This window comes from Microtus pennsylvanicus, chromosome 7, assembly GCF_037038515.1.
Source record: "Microtus pennsylvanicus isolate mMicPen1 chromosome 7, mMicPen1.hap1, whole genome shotgun sequence".
In the NCBI taxonomy this organism is placed as follows: domain Eukaryota; kingdom Metazoa; phylum Chordata; class Mammalia; order Rodentia; family Cricetidae; genus Microtus; species Microtus pennsylvanicus.
In genome coordinates, this window is record NC_134585.1 from 8,670,729 (window position 1) to 8,689,849 (window position 19,121).

Genomic DNA, 19,121 nt, shown 5'->3' on the forward strand with positions numbered 1-19,121 from the left:
GAACAGGGGAAAAGTCCTCGTGTGGGAATGCTCACTGTTACGTCTGTGTGTGCCTGTGCATGAGTGTGTGCATGAGCATGTGCATGTATGCAACATGCCTGTGTGGATGAATGCATGGACCAGAGTAGGGACCAGGAGGAAGGCTAGATGGGACAGGCATAGTGACAGCCAATGACGAAGGGACAGGTCATTGAAGGACCATTGGGGTCAGGTTATATGTTTAGTACTAGATTTCCCTATGACAGCTTCCAGTGTGAAGTTTTTATTAGTGACTTTTTTTTTTTATTATAGTGTTGACATTGTGTGTTACAGCAAATTCCCTAGTAGTTGAGAACAGGCTGAGGTAACTTTCCAGCCTGTGTCCTTGGGTGTTTTACTGTCCATCTGAAGGTCTGTCTTAGCAAATGCTGTTCAGGAGATTAATGTGTGTTGGCTGTCGGATCAAGAACATACATGCTTAGGCTCAAAGATTGGCCGTCCAGAGAGATAGATGTTCTGGCCATGTGGGAGCTGCCTGTATTTGGGCTGCAGATCTTGTTCACTCTGCGACAGTGTGTAGAAAACAGCTATCTGAAGGTGTATAGACAGCATGTATTAGGTAGAGTGTGCATTTCTTTTGACTCTTTTGTTCAGAAACGGAACCCTAGGGTCTTTCTTGGAGGATCATCTTAGTTTAGTCTCACTCTTGTGTTTCCTACCTTGGTGGCAGGATTCTTTGGTAACGTGAGTCTTAGCCCTGGCCGAGTGCCTCCAGTCATGCATACTTGTCCAGCCCTGGCTTAGCTAAAGTCTGTCCTTGCTCCCCACTGTGAGTGCTGTGGAGCAGAGTGGTCCCTGGAGCTCATCTAACTTTCAAAATAGATGTGGCTGGTGAGAGCCAGGACAATCCCCTCTTTTTTTTTTTTTTTTTTTTGATTTTTCGAGACAGGGTTTCTCTGTAGCTTTTGGTTCCTGTCCTGGAACTAGCTCTTGTTGACCAGGCTGGCCTCGAACTCACAGAGATCTGCCTGCGTCCCGAGTGCTGGGATTAAAGGCGTGCGCCACCACCGCCCGGCTAGGACAATCCCCTCTTGAAACAGTGGTTTGGCTGTCCATGGCTTGGCCCCTGTTGCTCAGGTTTTACTGAGGGACAGTGTCTGCGAGCACTGAAGATCTTCCTCCTAACACAGGTCTCCCAGGTCAAAGTGCTGACCTAGAAGAGCACTTTTTGACCCTTAACAGCTACTTGACTGTGGCCTGTTGGGAAGCACCCTCCCTCCCCCACTGCAGTTCCTGTCTATACAGTGGCCCTCCTTCACAGGCCGACTTGAAGTTTCAGGTGTGCTGGACCAGATCCCTACAAAGATTACTAGTTCTCTTGTCAAAGCGCCCACGACCTCCTCACCCCTTCCACCGCCAGAGGACACTGACAAGGAGGATTGGAAGCCCTAATCAAACAGTGCCTCTCTTCTTGGGCCTTGGCTTCAGAACTCTGAGATGTGCTTTCTGCTGTTTGGGAACCCCATCCAGAGTGTTCTGCTGTTGCCTGGGTCATAGGGCACCTAGTTTGATGAGAAGAGGTGCTGTTGGTTGTGCTCCTAGCACTCTCTGGCCCCACCCAAGGGTAATTAGCCCTCCTCTTCTCTGAATGTCCAGAGTTTTAATTTGCCTGGGCAAGGCATGAACATGTGCTCTTGGGGAAGCCTCAGGTGTAGTTTGTATCAGTAGAAGTCTCAGCTCTGGCTCTCCTGTGGGCAATTTTCTGCTCTGAGCCTCAGGGCTGTTGGTGGTCCAAGCAGCACACTGAGGCGGTGCCCACCCTTGCACAGGGCACAGCCATCTCATGCCACTCCTTACTCTAACTGAATGTTTGAGGACTTCTGTGTCTACCCTTTAGTCTGGCTCCATTGTGCTTAGAGGGACTTCAGTCTAGGTGGCCCAACATACCCCTGTAACTGGGTGTTTCACCAGTCAGGTCTCTGTATGACTCCCTAACCTAGCTTTTTTTTTTTTTTTAGTTTTTATCCAACTTTTTTTAATAATTCATTTTTTATTGATTTTTTTTATTGAGCTCTACATTTTTCTTTGCTCCCCTCCCTGCCTCTCCCCTCCCCTTCAACCGTCTCCCATGATCCCCATGCTCCCAATTTACTCAGGAGATCTTGTCTTTTTTCTACTTCCCATGTAGATTAGATCCATGTATGTGTCTTTTAGGGTCCTCATTGTGGTCCAAGTTCTCTGGTACTGTGATTTGTAGACGGCCTAACCTATCTTCTTGACTCTCTTACTAGTCAGCTCCGAGCACTGGGGTCCACAGGGAAGGAGACCTTTGCTCATGGCAGTGTTTCACATGACCTTTTCGCGGTAATCTGGAAGGCCTCCTAATCAATGGGTTGGAGGTGGCCCTTTTCATAGCCTTTTGAGTCAGGATGGTAGAACAGAGGTTTCTGGGTAGGGTACTTGGAAGCTGTGCATCAGGAACAGTTTTAGGAGCAGCTGGCCTGCCTGTTACAGCCTGCTGCTCAGAGGAAGTTGTTCTGAGCCAGGCTCTCATGATTTAGAGACACTCCCTTCTCTAGTGAGCTGCTTCAGGAATCTAGGAAGAAATGTTGCTCGTTTAATCTCCTCCCTGTGAGTGGAGATTAAATTCTTCTGAAAATGTCAGCACTCTCTGTCAGGCATTGGGGAAAGCACCTTTCTCTGCTGTAACACTGATACAAATACTTATGACTATAGTAATAGTAATGGCTGTGTGATCTGAGATACTTACGGTGGCTTGACTTCATATTCTTTTTGTGTGTACAGGTGTGTGTGTGGGTAAGTGTGCACCTCTGTGCATTAAGGTCAGAGGTCAACCTCAGGTGTCATTGCTCAGGAGCCATTCATCTTGTTATTTGAGACAGAGTCTCTCACCTTCCTGTAAACTCACCTCATGGCCTAGAGGACTGGGTGGCCAGTAAGCCTCAGGGTCCGTCTGTTTCCAGGGTGGATTATAAACATGTGCCCCCATGATAGCTTTCTAACGTGACTCTTAGGGACAGAACTCTGGTCCTCATGTTTGTGGGACAAGCACTTTGCAGACCGAACCATCTCTTCAGCCCTGTATTTATATTCTTATTCATTTATGGCTTCAGTGGCTCAGAAGACTTTACTCTTCTTATCAAAGTGAGGCTTTGATAAGTGAGGGCTACTCGAAAGACCACAAGTTCAGGATAAATGGTGCCGGGCTGGGCTCCAGGCCCCCTCTCCCTGCCTCATCAGTGCCATTTCCTTTGCTCACATCCCTGGTGGCTCCCTGAGCTTATATACTTTCTTCTCATCAGGACACTGTTAGGTTGGGTTTAGGACCTGCCCCCTTAAGACTTAGTTCCAGCTGAATTATCAATTCCAAAGACCCAGTCATTCATCGAGGCTCTATTCTGAGGTGCTGCAGTTCAGACATCAGAGACATTGCGATCTTGGAAGACAAAACTCATTTCCTGATAGGAGTGGAAGCCAGGTGTTAACGCAAGTTAAATCCTACAGTGTGGCAGCTGAGGCAGGTGCATGGCCCCTAACACTCAAACAGGAAACAGCTAAAGGCTAGTCAGTTACAGAATGCAGGAAGGGTTGTTCTGCAGGTTGCCCTTACAGGCCTTTCTGTGGAGTGGTTTCCTGTGGAGAATGACTTGGGGGTTTCTTTACTGATTTCTGAGAGAGATGACTAGCAAGTAAATGAACAGGATAAAAACCACAGCAGACTGTAATGGCTCCTGCCAGGTCTCGCTTGGTGGTGGTGGTGGTGGTGGTGGTGGTGGTGCGTGTAGCCACACCCTGGCCTTGCTGGCCCTGCTGGGGAGCTGTCCTTTCCCTTTCCTGTCTCGTGCTGCACAGGCACAGGAAGCACAAAATGCAGGCGTGTGCTGCTAGTCAGGAGCAGGCAGCCAGCCCTCCAGCGCCACACTGGCCGGCACTCGCAGGTGCCCAGATGCACCAGTTCTCTCCCCAGAGAGTTGACGCTGCAGTGGAATCTTCAGGATCTGCTTTCGGCTCATGATGGCAAAATAAGAAACTGTGCTAATGGCTCACATCAATTCCCCATCTCCTCTTTAAAATCAATAAAGGCAGTTAGGGGAGTGCTTTCTCGTAAAGTGGACCCTGGGTATAACAGTTTAGTTGTCCTTAGTAAACAATTCCTTTTTAGTTTGTGTATGTTATGGTCATGTTGTCATTTCAGGAGAGCCAAATGAACTTTTAAGTTCTGTTAAATTAGGATGCAGGCTGCTGAGTGCCAGTGTGAAATCAGACATATTTATATGTAACTTCCCAGGCCAAACTTATGCCCCTACCTGCTCACCTCCAATTTCACCAGTGTCAGGGGATCACAGATTAAGTACCCAGTTTGAGTTGGGATCATGGGCATTTCCTCTTCTTAGTTGGGGATGCCCCCATGGGTGTGATCACATGGAGTCGCTGTGTTTCAGTGCTGTTAGCTCTGAGTGACTGTGTTGGGACGGAAGGGTCTCTTTACTTCTCAGCCTCCTTTGCTTGTGTGGCGTTTTCGGCTCCTTTGTGGTCTTATAAAGCAGTGACCACAGAGCCAAGGAGGCTGGGCCAGGCTGCTTCCAAGGCAAACTTCATTCTTTGCCTTGTGGAGGCTCCGTGAGGGGCCCTGTTCACAGTGTGTGTTAAGTGCTAGGTTCCTGAAAGAAGTTGCTTAAATTTAGGAACAAAAAAACCTTGCTTTTCCATCCACTCTACTGAATATAAAATAGCCTAAGAATATCAGCATTGTAAACTTTAAAGCATATTTCTTCTGTATTTATCTTAAAATGACATAACTGGATTTTACTTTGTTCCTGTTGTAGGTGCTGGAGATCAGAATTTATTTACCTCTATTTATCCGACACTTTCTCAGCAGCTTCCAAGAGAACCAATGGAATGGAGAAGGTATGGTGTCTGTTTGGGCTGGATTCTTCTTGGGGTTCAGGTGCTCGAGTGAGCAAGTGAGACAGTAAACGCCTGTGCTGTGAAGTGCAGGCCACAGGATAGAGCAGTGTCCTGACTGATCCTTCTGTCTGAGACGCTTGAGTACTTGGGATAGCTGGCCTGTCTAGCCCACTTGTCGTGGATGGGAGCTATTGTTTTAGACATTGGATGACAGTTCTTTGAGTTAGAGATCTATTCTGTAGAAATGACGACTGATTTCTTTCCCCTAGCTCATCAGTACCTGAAAAGTGTAGGGTGTTTACAGAGGAAACTGTATTCTTAGCATCGCCCTGCAGGTAAAAGGTGTGGGCTACCGCTGCATCACCAGAATCTCTCTCCACCTGGGTGCCTTGGTGCCCTAGCCTCTTTTTTCCCCCTCTCCACATTCTCACTCTGTAATTTTGGCTGGTCTGGAGCTCACTATGCAGACCAATCCTCCTGCGTGTCTCCCAGGTGCTGAGATTACAGGTGTGTGTCCCCACAGCTGTCCTCATACTGTTCTTAAGGATGAGAAACCATAGAGAAAGGCATTGCTTGAAAATTAGATAAAAAATAGAAGAGAAGGCAGAGGCAGGTCAAAGCTAGTTAAGTAACTTAGTCCTCTAGTTGCCCTGTTTCTCCTGTGTGTGTGGGGGGGAAGGGGTTGGAGGATGGGAGTGTGTGGCCTAGTGATTTGACCAGACAAAAATCATTGATTAGGAAATTGTCCTGGTAAGCTAGGACACTTGTAGAAAATGTGTGGATTTTGACTGGCTAGTCCAGGTGACCTGATTTTAGTTAGAGCATTTTAAGTTTCCTGTGGGTATGCTATTGACTCTTATGTGCGTCTTCTTTGCGACTACCCGCTTTGCCCAACTAAAACAAAAGATTAGTGTGATAAAGCGGGTGTCTTACCCTGGCTGTCTAGGGAGTGTCTAGTATTTTTGTGATTGAGTTTGGTGTTTCATTTAGCCACTAACAACGGAACAAGTGCACAGTGCTGGGAGAGTGCTCTTAGAGAAAATCATTCAACATTTGAAAAGGTCTGATGCTGTTAAGGAAAGAAAGCAGTTGAGCAGATTGACGTTGGGAAGGGGGTGGTTAGTCCCTGAAGAAATGATGTGATCTGTAAAGGATGTCAGGTAAGTACATTACTAAACCTCCTGAAGACACAAGAAGAAATGTGTTCTCTATTTCTTCCCTTTCCTCGAGTCCCAGTGGATGAGTGTAAAGGACTAACTAGCAATTATTCACAGGGACAGGGCTTTTAAACAGCATTATGAGCTGAGTTATGTATATGAACAGAAATCTATTTGACTTGTGGTTCTGGAGGCCAGGAATTCTGAGAAGGTGGGATGGCTTCTAATGAGAGCCTTTGACTCCTTAAGTCTGAGCTTGTTCCTTATGTCATTTCTGAAATGGGGACATTATACATGCTGCTTCATAAAAGGCTGTCTCAGCACCAGGAAACTAAGTCTCTACATGGAGGCTTTGAAGGACTCATAAGAGCAGCAGCAGAGAAAGAGGGGACAGCATAGCAGGTGCAGGATGTGGACATAGAGGAAGGGACAAGGCATAGCAGGTGCAGAATGTGGACGTAGAGGAAGGAGACAGCATAGCAGGTGCAGGTGTGGACATAGAGGAAGAGGACGGCATAGCAGGTGCAGGTGTGGACATAGAGGAAGAGGACGGCATAGCAGGTACAGGTGTGGACATAGAGGAAGAGGACGGCATAGCAGGTGCAGGATGTGGACATAGAGGAAGAGGACGGCATAGCAGGTACAGGATGTGGACATAGAGGAAGAGGACGGCATAGCAGGTGCAGGTGTGGACATAGAGGAAGAGGACGGCATAGCAGGTACAGGATGTGGACATAGAGGAAGAGGACGGCATAGCAGGTGCAGGATGTGGACATAGAGGAAGGGGACAGCATAGCAGGTACAGGATGTGGACATAGAGGAAGAGGACAGCATAGCAGGTGCAGGTGTGGACATAGAGGAAGAGGACGGCATAGCAGGTACAGGATGTGGACATAGAGGAAGAGGACGGCATAGCAGGTGCAGGATGTGGACATAGAGGAAGAGGACAGCATAGCAGGTGCAGGATGTGGACATAGAGGAAGGGACAAGGCATAGCAGGTGCAGAATGTGGACGTAGAGGAAGGAGACAGCATAGCAGGTGCAGGTGTGGACATAGAGGAAGAGGACGGCATAGCAGGTGCAGGTGTGGACATAGAGGAAGAGGACGGCATAGCAGGTGCAGGTGTGGACATAGAGGAAGAGGACAGCATAGCAGGTGCAGGATGTGGACATAGAGGAAGGGGACAGCATAGCAGGTGCAGGTGTGGACATAGAGGAAGAGGATGGCATAGCAGGTGCAGGTGTGGACATAGAGGAAGGGGACGGCATAGCAGGTGCAGGTGTGGACATAGAGGAAGGGGACGGCATAGCAGGTGCAGGTGTGGACATAGAGGAAGGGGACGGCATAGCAGGTGCAGGATGTGGACATAGAGGAAGGGGACGGCATAGCAGGTACAGGATATGGACATAGAGGAAGGGGACGGCATAGCAGGTGCAGGTGTGGACATAGAGGAAGGGGACGGCATAGCAGGTGCAGGTGTGGACATAGAGGAAGAGGACGGCATAGCAGGTGCAGGTGTGGACATAGAGGAAGAGGACGGCATAGCAGGTGCAGGATGTGGACATAGAGGAAGAGGACAGCATAGCAGGTGCAGGATGTGGACGTAGAGGAAGGAGACAGCATAGCAGGTGCAGGTGTGGACATAGAGGAAGAGGACGGCATAGCAGGTGCAGGTGTGGACATAGAGGAAGAGGACGGCATAGCAGGTGCAGGATGTGGACGTAGAGGAAGGAGACAGCATAGCAGGTGCAGGTGTGGACATAGAGGAAGAGGACGGCATAGCAGGTTCAGGTGTGGACATAGAGGAAGAGGACAGCATAGCAGGTGCAGGATGTGGACATAGAGGAAGAGGACGGCATAGCAGGTGCAGGATGTGGACATAGAGGAAGGGGACAGCATAGCAGGTGCAGGTGTGGACATAGAGGAAGAGGATGGCATAGCAGGTGCAGGATGTGGACATAGAGGAAGGGGACGGCATAGCAGGTACAGGATATGGACATAGAGGAAGGGGACGGCATAGCAGGTGCAGGTGTGGACATAGAGGAAGGGGACGGCATAGCAGGTGCAGGTGTGGACATAGAGGAAGGGGACGGCATAGCAGGTGCAGGTGTGGACATAGAGGAAGAGGACGGCATAGCAGGTGCAGGTGTGGACATAGAGGAAGAGGACGGCATAGCAGGTGCAGGTGTGGACATAGAGGAAGAGGACGGCATAGCAGGTGCAGGATGTGGACGTAGAGGAAGGGGACACCATAGCAGGTGCAGGATGTGGACATAGAGGAAGAGGACGGCATAGCAGGTGCAGGTGTGGACATAGAGGAAGAGGACGGCATAGCAGGTGCAGGATGTGGACATAGAGGAAGAGGACAGCATAGCAGGTACAGGATGTGGACATAGAGGAAGAGGACGGCATAGCAGGTGCAGGATGTGGACATAGAGGAAGAGGACAGCATAGCAGGTGCAGGTGTGGACATAGAGGAAGAGGACGGCATAGCAGGTGCAGGTGTGGACATAGGAGAAGGGGACAGCATAGCAGGTGCAGGTGTGGACATAGAGGAAGGGGACAGCATAGCAGGTGTAGGATATGGATATAGTTTTGGGGACGAAAAGCAATTGGAGAAGTCGAGATAGAATGTTAGATCTTGTTTTATCAGAGAAGACTAGTCTGTGACAAGTGACAAAGTGTGGAACTTTGGAATGAAGGGAGAAGCCAGAGCTGGGAAGGAGATTGGTAGAGGTGCAGACAAGGAACTCTTGCCTCAGAGTCTCTCCTCCCTCTGTAGAGTGGAAGTAACTCCTGGTCACCTCTGTTGATGCCCGGAGGCTTCTTCTGTGTAGAGCTCTAGGGCCGCATGTCCAGGCATGTGAACAGTAGCCACCACAGCAGGGTCCTGTGCTGCTAGGCCTTGGGGCAGCCATGTGGAGCCTATTGGATTTGGGCAGAAGTCCTGCTGGAAGCAGGATGTCTCTAGATTGTTAGGAGATGAGAAGCAGTAATCCCAAGGAAACTTCCGTCTTTGAAGAAAAAGTGCATTTAAGTCAGGCGATATGTGGAGCTTGGAGTATTTTGAAGTAAAAATGAAGTTCAGTAGCAGAATGGAAATAGATTTTAAACTTTGAAGGCAGCAGAACAAATCATGCGGAAAGGAAATTTGGTTAATCTTAGAGAAGACAGGCAGTAGAGACCTTGCAGATAGGAAGCCCGCAAGTATGAATATAAGTACGATCATGGTTAATGCAGACAGTCCCCGTTTGTTAGACACAGAGCATCACGGGAAGCAGCAGGGGCTTCTTACCTTGTCGATGAGCCGCAGGTGCCCTATGGGTCTCTCTGGCTGCTTCCTTGGGTTGAAAGGGAGGCTTGTGCCACTCTTTAATTTGAGCTCAGAAAACAAAAATCTGTTCTTTTGCAGCAATATCAGTAGGTCATAAAAGCATTAGGGTTTTTGAGAGCTAAATAACTTTCTATACTTCTGACACCTGGGACACTTGTCTTCCTTTTTTAGAGTGAGCCTAGGGTAGGTGTCCCTGTGAGAGTGCTGTTCTCACAAGTTTGGGGCAGCCTTGCTCAGGGAACCCTTGAGCTACTGTACCTTGTGTTCTTGAATAAATGAAAGGCCGTCTGACGAGGGGGCTTTGACATGAGAGCTGTTTGTAATCATTCATGCAGGGTTTCTGCCCAGTTTTTATTCATGAGTAGCATGTTTTTGAGGTCTTAGATATGAATGATCCTGTTTTGTCACAGCCTTACTTTCCTGTCTGTGTTTTTCAGTTGTTTTCTCAGTGACTTTTAAAAACTGTTTTAGGTCCTATGGCCGAGCTCCAAAGATGATTCATCTGGAATCCAACTTTGTTCAGTTCAAAGAGGAGCTGCTGCCCAAAGAAGGGAACAAAGCCCTGCTCACCTTCCCCTTCCTCCACATCTACTGGACGGAGTGCTGCGTGAGTACTGGCTGGGGCAGAAAGCCTGTCTGAGAGGAAGCGTGACCTCATGATCTGGTGTATGGGACTGTGTTCTCTTGGTGTTATGTTGTCCTGGTTCCTCAGACAGGTGGTATTGTCCCTGTGTTCCTGCTTCACCTATCTGTGGCTTTTCTGGGGAATCCCTGAGTATAGCATGGTTCTGACTGTGAGCCCTGGTAGCTGTGGTTTTAATGAGCTTGAGCTTGTTCACCTTGTGTTGTCATGTTCTTTCTTCCCCACCAGGACTTGCTCCACTTGGTAGGCCCCATTCTTTACTCTGCTTGGCACTGTAGCTTTCACGTGTGTTTTGTAATTGCATATTCACAAGCTCAGATAGGATTCTCTTGCACATGAACTAAGGGGAAGTTCTGAGGGTTATTTCTTCCGGTCTAAGTAATAAAATAAGCACTTAGCAGTGTGTGAATACAGAAGTCATTTCCTCTGGGATTCCAGCCTGCTCTTGAGGCTGCAGCAGTGTTTTGTAACTTGAATAGAACAGGACTCTGGAGGCCTGTGCCTGGGCTTAGCATGTGCTAGGCCAGTGTGGAACACTGAGATGCATCTCAACCCAAGTGCATTACCTTTTTCTTTTTTTCTGGGATTGTGAGTGGGGCTTCATTGCATGTGTTTTCATTTTTGTGTGTAGGAATCCTGTTGATTTTTATTCATATTGACCTTGGTGACCTCTTTGATTGTATGCATTAGTTTATTGATAACTTTTTTTTTTTTTTTTTTTTTAAGATTTATTTGTTAATTATGTATACAGCATCTGCGTGCATATATCCCTGCAGGCCAGAAGAGGGCACCAGATCTCATCATAGATGGTTGTGAGCCACCATGTGGTTGCTGGGAATTGAACTCAGGACATCTGGAAGAACAAGGAAGGACCTCTTAACCTCTGAGCCATCTCTCAGCCCTATTGATAACTTTTTTGGACCCCAAGTCCAGATCATGTGATGTGGGGAGAGAGAGAGAGAGAGAGAGAGAGAGAGAGAGAGAGAGAGAGAGAGAGAGCGAGCGAGCCTTCTACTTTTTCAGTTCTAACTGGTAGAATTGTTTCTCTGTTGAGAGGTCATGGGGACCTCTGCCTCAGCCTGACCTTCTTGGGATGTCCCTAGCTTCTCTCTGTTGGTAGGACTAGGACACATGCTTCTGTGAAGGAAACAGCATCTACTCCCATTTTTCTCAAGACTTTATACTAGTTTACACTAGGAATATAAGTTGATTTTCCTAAAGGCCTTTCCCCTCAATTTCCTGTGTATGTACAAGTACTTGGAGCTCTAGGCGTGTTTCTCCTATCAAAACAGACCTGGGTTGCTCCTGCTCAGCCTGACACTGGAGAATGCTCACTGGAGTCCTTGGGACTCTCTGCCCTCTGTTCTCTAGTCACACAAGGTTGCTCTGTAACTTCTGGTTTGTGCTGTCTTTATGAGGCTTAAGTACTGATACATTTATTTTTATGTGTTTGTTTTGCCTGCTTGTATGTATGTATGTATTTATGTATGTGTACCACATGCATGTTTGGTGCCCTCAGAGGGCTGAAGAGAGCATTGGGTTCCTTGGAATTGAATTAAGGATGGCTGTAAGCTGCCATGTGGGTTCTGGGGAACCAGCTTGGGTCTTCTAGAAGAATAGCAAATGATCTTAACCTCTGAGCCATCTCTCTAGGCCCTCAATATAATCTTTGAGTCATAAAAAAATTGGGAGTTTCCGTTTATGGTCTCTTTCTGAGACCATTTATGTTGCATTGGAGCTGCTGGCTGTACAGTGTGTGGGTGTTCTGTGTGTGAGACTGAGGCAGTATCTTCCTGTGAGACCTTCCTTGAAAGCTTCCTGGATTCCATGAAATTGGTCTGTTTCAGCCATTTGTTAATTTTGATAGACTATGCTTTGCTTAGAAGTTGCTCATCTTAGTTAAGTTTTAAATTGTTTCCATTGAATTGCACCAAGTGGTCTATTCTGACCTGGGTGCCTGGGTCTTAGTTCTTACTTTGTGTGTCTATGCTTTCTTTCCTTGATTAGTTTGTCAGAGATCCACAAATTCAATTTTTTAGCCTGATTTATTGTTAGTCTGTTTTCTACCCAATTAATTTCTGCTTTCGTTTTTATATAGTTTGTTCTTCTGTTTATTTTTAGTCTAAAATGTATGAATTTTTATTCTTAAATTTTTATTAATAACAGATCTTTATTTAACATTGCAAACTTTACTCTGGTTGCCACTTTAAATACATCTTAGTGTCTTATTTTTCAGACATGGTCATCATTATTATTATTGTGGTAGTTATTTTTGTGAGGGGTTGGTATTGGGCTTCATATGCTACAGGCAAGTGTTATACCATTGAGCTATCTTCCCCAAACCAAGAATTTTCTGTTTGTATTCATTCTTCTATAGCCTGTTGTTGTTGTTGTTGTTGTTCTTCTTCTTCCTCTTCCTCTTCCTTCTCCTCTTCCTCTTCCTCTTCCTTCTCCTCCTCCTCTTCCTCCTTCTCCTCCTCCTTCTCCTCCTCTTCCTTCTCTTCCTCCTTTCTTTTCTTTCCTTTTCTTTAAGACAGAGTCTCACTGTGTGTTACCCTGGCTGGCCTGAAAGTTGCTGTGTAGACTAAGCTGGCCTTGAACTCACAGAGGCTTCCTGCCTCTGTCTCTGGAGGCAAGGATTAAAGGTGTGGGGCATCCACACCTAGCTTTTTCTAGGTTGACCTCAGTTTCTAGAAACAGTTAACTTTGGTAATTTGATTGCATTGTGTTCCCAAAGACTTGTTCATACTATTTCTGCTTTGTGTCACTTCATTTTCCTCTGTGACTCCGTTTGCAGATTGTGGTGGTAAAATGTGGGTCCTAATAGTTGTCTTTGTCCGTGTGCTGCAGAGCCCCTTGTGTTGTGGCTTGTGTCCTGGCGGCCTGTCTTTACATGCTCTAGTGATGGCATGTTTCAGATCGCTGACATCCTCCTGCAAACTATCTTTCTGCAGATGGGAACGTAGGTTGAGGGCTAGACATCCAATCTTCTTGTCTAAATGGGCAGCAAATTGGCAGGGCACCATTTCCTAATAGTCTCCCCCTTTCATGTTCTGTGTACACACACCACTGTGGGTACTTTGGCTCTGTTAGCTGTTGTCTGCTATGGGGCAATCAAGCTTTTCTTACCTATTGTATAGTCTGTTCTTTTGAAGTAATCCTTTGCTGACACATTTTAGTATGTCAAGTGTGTAAGATGTATTTTCTGAAGATGGTTATTCTGGTATGCCCTGCTCCGCATATTCTTCTCTGTGTGCCCAGAGACTTTTCTCTGTTGAGAGGCTGGGTCTTTTATATATATCATCTAGTTCAGCTTGGTTGGGCTGTGATTGTTAAAGCAGTCTATATTATCTGCTGGCCAGACCCCAGTCACTGTGCTGTGAGAAACCTTGTGCTCTCAGAAGGCTATGAGGAGGGACCCAGGCCATTAGAGATCCACCCAGTGTGGGTCTTCCAACCTTAAAACATGCAGCTGCCCAACCTCATTTTCTGTTTGCACATCTATGGGCACAGTAGTACTAGAAGTTGTTGCCATTTGGAGTAGTTTTTACCCAGCGGTAGCTGGAAATGCAGTTCAAGAGACAGGAAGAGGGAAAAGAAAGTGGGGGAGGAGAGAAGACATGGGAGTTTTGATTGAAATTGTCTTGTTTAGTTCATTATTGATTAAGAAAAATTTTAATCATGGTAAGTTTTCTTGAACCTAGGACCTAAAAACAGAAGAGCTTTTTGGTGGGTCAGTAAAATCAGCATGGGTCTATATCAGTATTAAGAGAGCTGAAAATCCAAAGAGCCCTGGAATGAGACAGTGAGGGGGAACTGTTAAAGGAGAGGGGAGGGTCTGTAGAGATGGTTCAGCAATTAAGAGCACTGGTTGCCCATCCAGATCCCAGCACCAACAATGTGGCTCATAACTATCTGTAACTTCAGTGCTAGGGGACCTAACACTCTCTTCTGACCTCTGTGAGTACCAGACACATATATAGTGCACAGGCAAACATGCAGGCAAAACACCCATTCAATCACATAAAATAAAAACAAATAAATTGTATACATTTAAAAGGAGTATGTGTAGTTAAACAATAGTTGTTTCTAAAAGTGTTAACTCAAATTTTTGAATTGTGGTATCTTTTGTTGTTGTTGAACCCAAGGCATATGCTGAACAAGGGCTTCACCAAAGCCAGCCCCAGTCCTTGAATCTTGGTTTTAGTTTTCTAAGTGTAAATGGAATTTTAAGTATGGTACATAGGAGCACTAGAGATGAACAACCAACAAGAGGAATTCTGTGCTGTGGCTCCTTGGCTTCGTTGGGGAGGGGTGCTTTATCTGACCACTTGGGTTAGTCCTGGGAGAGAGAAGTAGAACTGAGTTTGAGAGGAGCAGCTTCTGTGAGCTGGGGCAGCTTGAGGGAGCTTGGTCTTATGTGGAGAAGTCAAGGGGCGTGAGGTTGGATCAGGACCCTAGAGCTCCTAGAGGCTACAGGGCAGCCGTCAGGAGGCTAGGCTCCTGGCTGACCCATGTCTGTGTTAGCCTTATGGGGCTTAGGCACAGACCCTGACCAAAGCTCCTTCTCACTCATGGACAGTGTCACTTGGGTGACCTCAGCTCTTCAGCCTGTGTGCTGTATCTCATGCCTTTGGGTGCCAGAATGTACTGGGGCTGGGACAGGTGTGAAACTGAGCATGGCACTTTAGGCTCAGGCCTCTGGGCTTTTCTCCATTCCAGTTTACCCCCTGGCTGCCCCGATGTTTTAACATGCTGTGACTAGTGTCTTTTTGTTATTGATATCCCATGCATTGGAGAGCTTGCCTTCACAGTGACTTATTTATTTTTAGGATACTGAAGTGTACAAAGCTACGGTAAAAGATGACCTCACCAAGTGGCAGAATGTTCTGAAAGCGCATAGCTCTGTGGACTGGTTAATAGTGGTAGTTGAAAATGATGCCAAGAAGAAAAACAAAACCAACATCCTTCCTCGAACTTCTATTGTGGACAAAATAAGAAATGACTTTTGTAATAAACAGAGTGACAGGTAAGCGTGTCTTGCATTTTACCCTTTTTGGTTGATGTCAGTGATAACCATTGACTCAACCAGTCTAGAAAACTACAGAGGGTGCTGGACACCACTCCCAGCCCCTCCATCCTGCAGTTCCTGGCCTAGCAGATCTTCTCTAAGTGTGCAGCCTAAGGAGAGAGGCTTCTGGGCTAAGTTGTCCTGGGGAAGATCAGTCCTTGAATAGTGTAGAGTTCCCTAAACAGCTTTTCAGCTGTGGGACACACATTTCTCTGTTTATAGTCCACTTGTTAAAAATTCCTGGAAGGAAGTTGCAGAACGCCAGCTTCATCCCTTCGTTACAGTGGCTTACTGCCCATCTGTGCCTGCTCTAACTTCTCTCTCCCTCGCACTGCTGTGCCCAGTTGGTCAGCTGGCTCTGTGCTGACTCGTGTGCTGATAGCCGGGTCTCATGGATTTGCACTGGAGACTGGACCCTGTCCTGGTGTTGAAATATGAGCAGCGCCGGGCGATGGTGGCGCACGCCTTTAATCCCAGCACTCGGGAGGCAGAGGCAGGCGGATCTCTGTGAGTTCGAGACCAGCCTGGTCTACAAGAGCTAGTTCCAGGACAGGCTCCAAAGCCACAGAGAAACCCTGTCTCGAAAAACCAAAAAAAAAAAAAAGAAAGAAAAAGAAATATGAGCGGCATGGGCTGCGTCCCCAGCACCCCGCTGCCCGCAAGGCTAGCTTTACCCGAAATAATTACACACAAACTGTATTCATTTAAACACTGCTTGGCCCATTCTGCTCTAGCTCTTACTGGCTAATTCTGATATCCCCATCAACCCATCTCTAATAATCTGTGTAGCTCTGGTCTTACAGGGAAAGATTCAGCATGTCTGATCTGGCGGCTTGCTTCATCACGTGCGTCTGCCTGGGAGCTGGGAGCATGGCGTCTCTCTGAGGCGTCTGCTCCCTAGAGGAGAGATGTGGAGTCTGTGCTCACTTCCTCTTCCTCCCAGTGTTCTGTTCTGTTTACTCCGCCCACCTATATTCTAACCAATAAGGGCCAAGCAGTTTCTTTTTATTTAACCAATGACCTTCCTCCATCTTTTATTTAACCAATGTCCTTCCTCCATCATCCTGGTGCTACAGGTTGTCATTTCCACTCCAGTGGAGTGTTCCCATGCTGCAAGAACCTATAAGAGTATAGCCAGCCTGCTTTGGGAGCCTGAGGGAGGTGTGCTGGGGTTGGGGATGAGCCAGGAAGTACAGGCAGGCTACATGAAGTAAGTGGGAAAGCAACCTAGGGCAGAGCATTTTCTGTGTGTCTTTAGAGTGTTGTCATTCTGTGCAACATTGATGGCTGCTGTTGTCACCTTAGTATATTGTGAGTTCTCTGCCCCGTTATTGCTAGTCAGTACATTATAATGTCTTACATTAATAAGCCATATGTTATTTCTAGACACCTCAAAGACTGTTGGGCTCTTGTTTGCTTACTGTTATTCTAGACAACATTGTATGTGTCTTTTCAGCTTAGATACTATGAATGTCCTTAACTACTTCCTTAGGATAAACACCTTAAAGGGAAATTGTGTGGCTATAGGTTCTGTGCATTCTTCAAACCTTTGGCAAATACTGCTAAGTCAGATGCTGACTCAGTGATTGTTTGAGATGGTGGTAGCATCAGTGTATGAGGCCCTCCATGGAGCTCCTCCTCCCATGTGCCCTGCTAGCAGTGGCTCCACTGCTCTGTGCTCTGGGAAACACTGATGGTCTCCTGATGAGACTTCATTCCTTGCATAGTAGCTGTGCTGGGCCCCACCTTTCTGATTCATGCAAGCAGATGATGACCTAGAGACCGTGGGAGTTGAAAGGCCTACCAAGGAAGGAGTAAGGGAATGACAGTGTGATGCAGCATGGGGACTGCTGGGTAGGTAGGTAGCCACGGGCTGGTAGAGGAAAGCCTGCCTCAAGAGTGTGTTGTAGGTTCCTTCCCTGCAGTGTGGAGAGTATAGGAAACTGTGCTGCTGCTCAACAAGGGTGTTGGCGATTGCAGCTCCTGTTGACAGGTGACCTCAGGTGGGGCTGGCCCTGCCTTCTGCCCTTCTGGGAGGGATCAGTGCCTACTGAGTGGGTGATGGAACGGCTGACTTTTCTATGCTGCCTCACCTTTGGTGGTTCCATGGAAGCTGCTGTCCCTGAGGGGATGTGCTGGAATAGAGTTGGTTCGTTTCGCTGTTTGCTAGCAACTGAATAAGATTTTTCTTAAGGAAAACTGTTGATGCCTATTAAGATTTTAAAATCGTTTCTGAGTTTAGGTTTATTTGCATCATGGGCACAGTCTCCTTGCAGTTAAATCGCATCACACCTGTCTGTCATCTGTCTTAATGTTGTCCTTACAGAGTCATGGTGTGGTGGTAGAAGCAGATCTACGGGGAGGGCTAGGGCTCGCTGCAGGGGTCTCCCAGGATGTACTTCAGTGACCAGTGGAGTGGGTTCTGTGTAGAAGAGACGGCAAGTGAAGAAGAGAGTGCTGAGGGAGAAGGAGGACATGGCATGTTCAGTAACCCAGGCTGGAGTGAGGGGAGGTGAAGCCCGGTGCTGCAGTTGGACTGTGGTTCTCCCATCCTGAGTTGAGGGCATTAGGAGCTGGTAGAGTTTGTGAGGCGTGTGAGAACGAGGATTGGGAACTGAGGGTGCTGTGGCTTCTGTGTCACAACCATCCTGCAGGGGCCACTCCTCTTCAGTCCCACTCTGACTCCATCCCTGCAGACTCACAGTGCTTCCTGCACAGGCAGCAGTGCCCTGTTCTGGCCCCTCCCTGAGGGCTCTCACTGATGGGAGAAGAAAAGCAGGAGAGGCTCTGGGGAGTTTGGGAAGGAGGCTCAGCTGAGCCAGTGTGTTGTCCCAAGGTTTTCCCAGCCTGCCCTTCGTGTCTTTGCAGGTGTGTTGTGCTCTCTGACCCCTTGAAAGACTCTTCTCGAACTCAGGAATCCTGGAATGCCTTCCTGACCAAACTCAGGACGTTGCTGCTCATGTCTTTTACCAAAAATCTTGGCAAGTTTGAGGATGACATGCGGACCTTGAGGGAGAAGAGAACAGAGCCAGGCTGGAGCTTCTGTGAATACTTCATGGTTCAGGTACTGGCCTCTTCTGACGGCGGGAGGCAGCTCTCAGGCTAGTTCCTACTGGCTTTCAGAGCCAGCTGTGGAGCCCAGAGTGGTGTTTTCATTGTAAGCAGATGACCGTGAGTTCTGTGGGTCTCCTGCTGCCTCACAGCTCAACACTGCCCCACCTCATTGAATTCATCTTTGTTTTTTTTGGACATAGGGGCTTGTAAAGTCTGCCGTGAGTTAGGCAGAGGCGCCCAGCATTGGAGAATGACTGATATGGGTGTGCTGGTTCACTGTTGTCCAGACACTGGGGTTTAGGGTGTTTTCTGGGAGCATCCCTAGCTCCAGGCTTCAGTAAAGGATTGTGTTAAGCCATTTCTTTACTGGAATTCACCAAATTATTTAGGCTTTTGAATTGTTGTTTGCAATCAGCCTTTTGTTTTTGAAGGGGAAAATTCTTGGGTTCCATGTGATGCGGAGCTGTAGTAGTGCAGGCACAGGACCTTTGCTCTTAGAATTCTCTGCTTTTCCCCCATCTTTTGACTGGGAAAGCATAAGCATCATGTTTAGATATCAGCCATGCATTCATTGCTGAAGAAATGGCATATTTTGAATAAATAGAAGACCCGTCCTGATTAGAAATTGGATTTTCTTATTCTGAAGCATCTAAGGTTGTTAGGAAGGTTTAGCACAGGTCAGGAGATTTGAGTATGCTTTATATATATATATATATATATATATATATATATATATATATATATATATATATATGTATATGTATATGTGTATATATATATATGTGTATATATATATATATATATAATTTATTTATTGGTTTTTCAAAGCAGGATTTCTCTGTGTTGCTTTGGAGCCTGTCCTGGAACTCACTTTGTTGGCCAGACTGGCCTTGAACTCACAGAGATCCACCTGCTTCTGCCTCCCAAGTGCTGGGATTAAAGGCGTGGGACAC

The 19,121-nt window shown here is 47.1% G+C and overlaps 1 protein-coding gene across 1 annotated transcript in view; it reads left to right on the top strand.

Moving 5' to 3' along the window:
- Positions 1–19,121, top strand: part of Trappc10 (trafficking protein particle complex subunit 10) — a 65,441-nt gene that overhangs the window by 11,310 nt on the left and 35,010 nt on the right. Inside the window, exons 2-5 of the mRNA XM_075979812.1 lie at positions 4,827–4,908; positions 9,872–10,007; positions 14,876–15,072; positions 17,983–18,178. Of these exons, the coding sequence (XP_075835927.1) occupies positions 4,827–4,908; positions 9,872–10,007; positions 14,876–15,072; positions 17,983–18,178 (611 nt within the window). The remainder of the gene's footprint in view (positions 1–4,826; positions 4,909–9,871; positions 10,008–14,875; positions 15,073–17,982; positions 18,179–19,121) is intronic.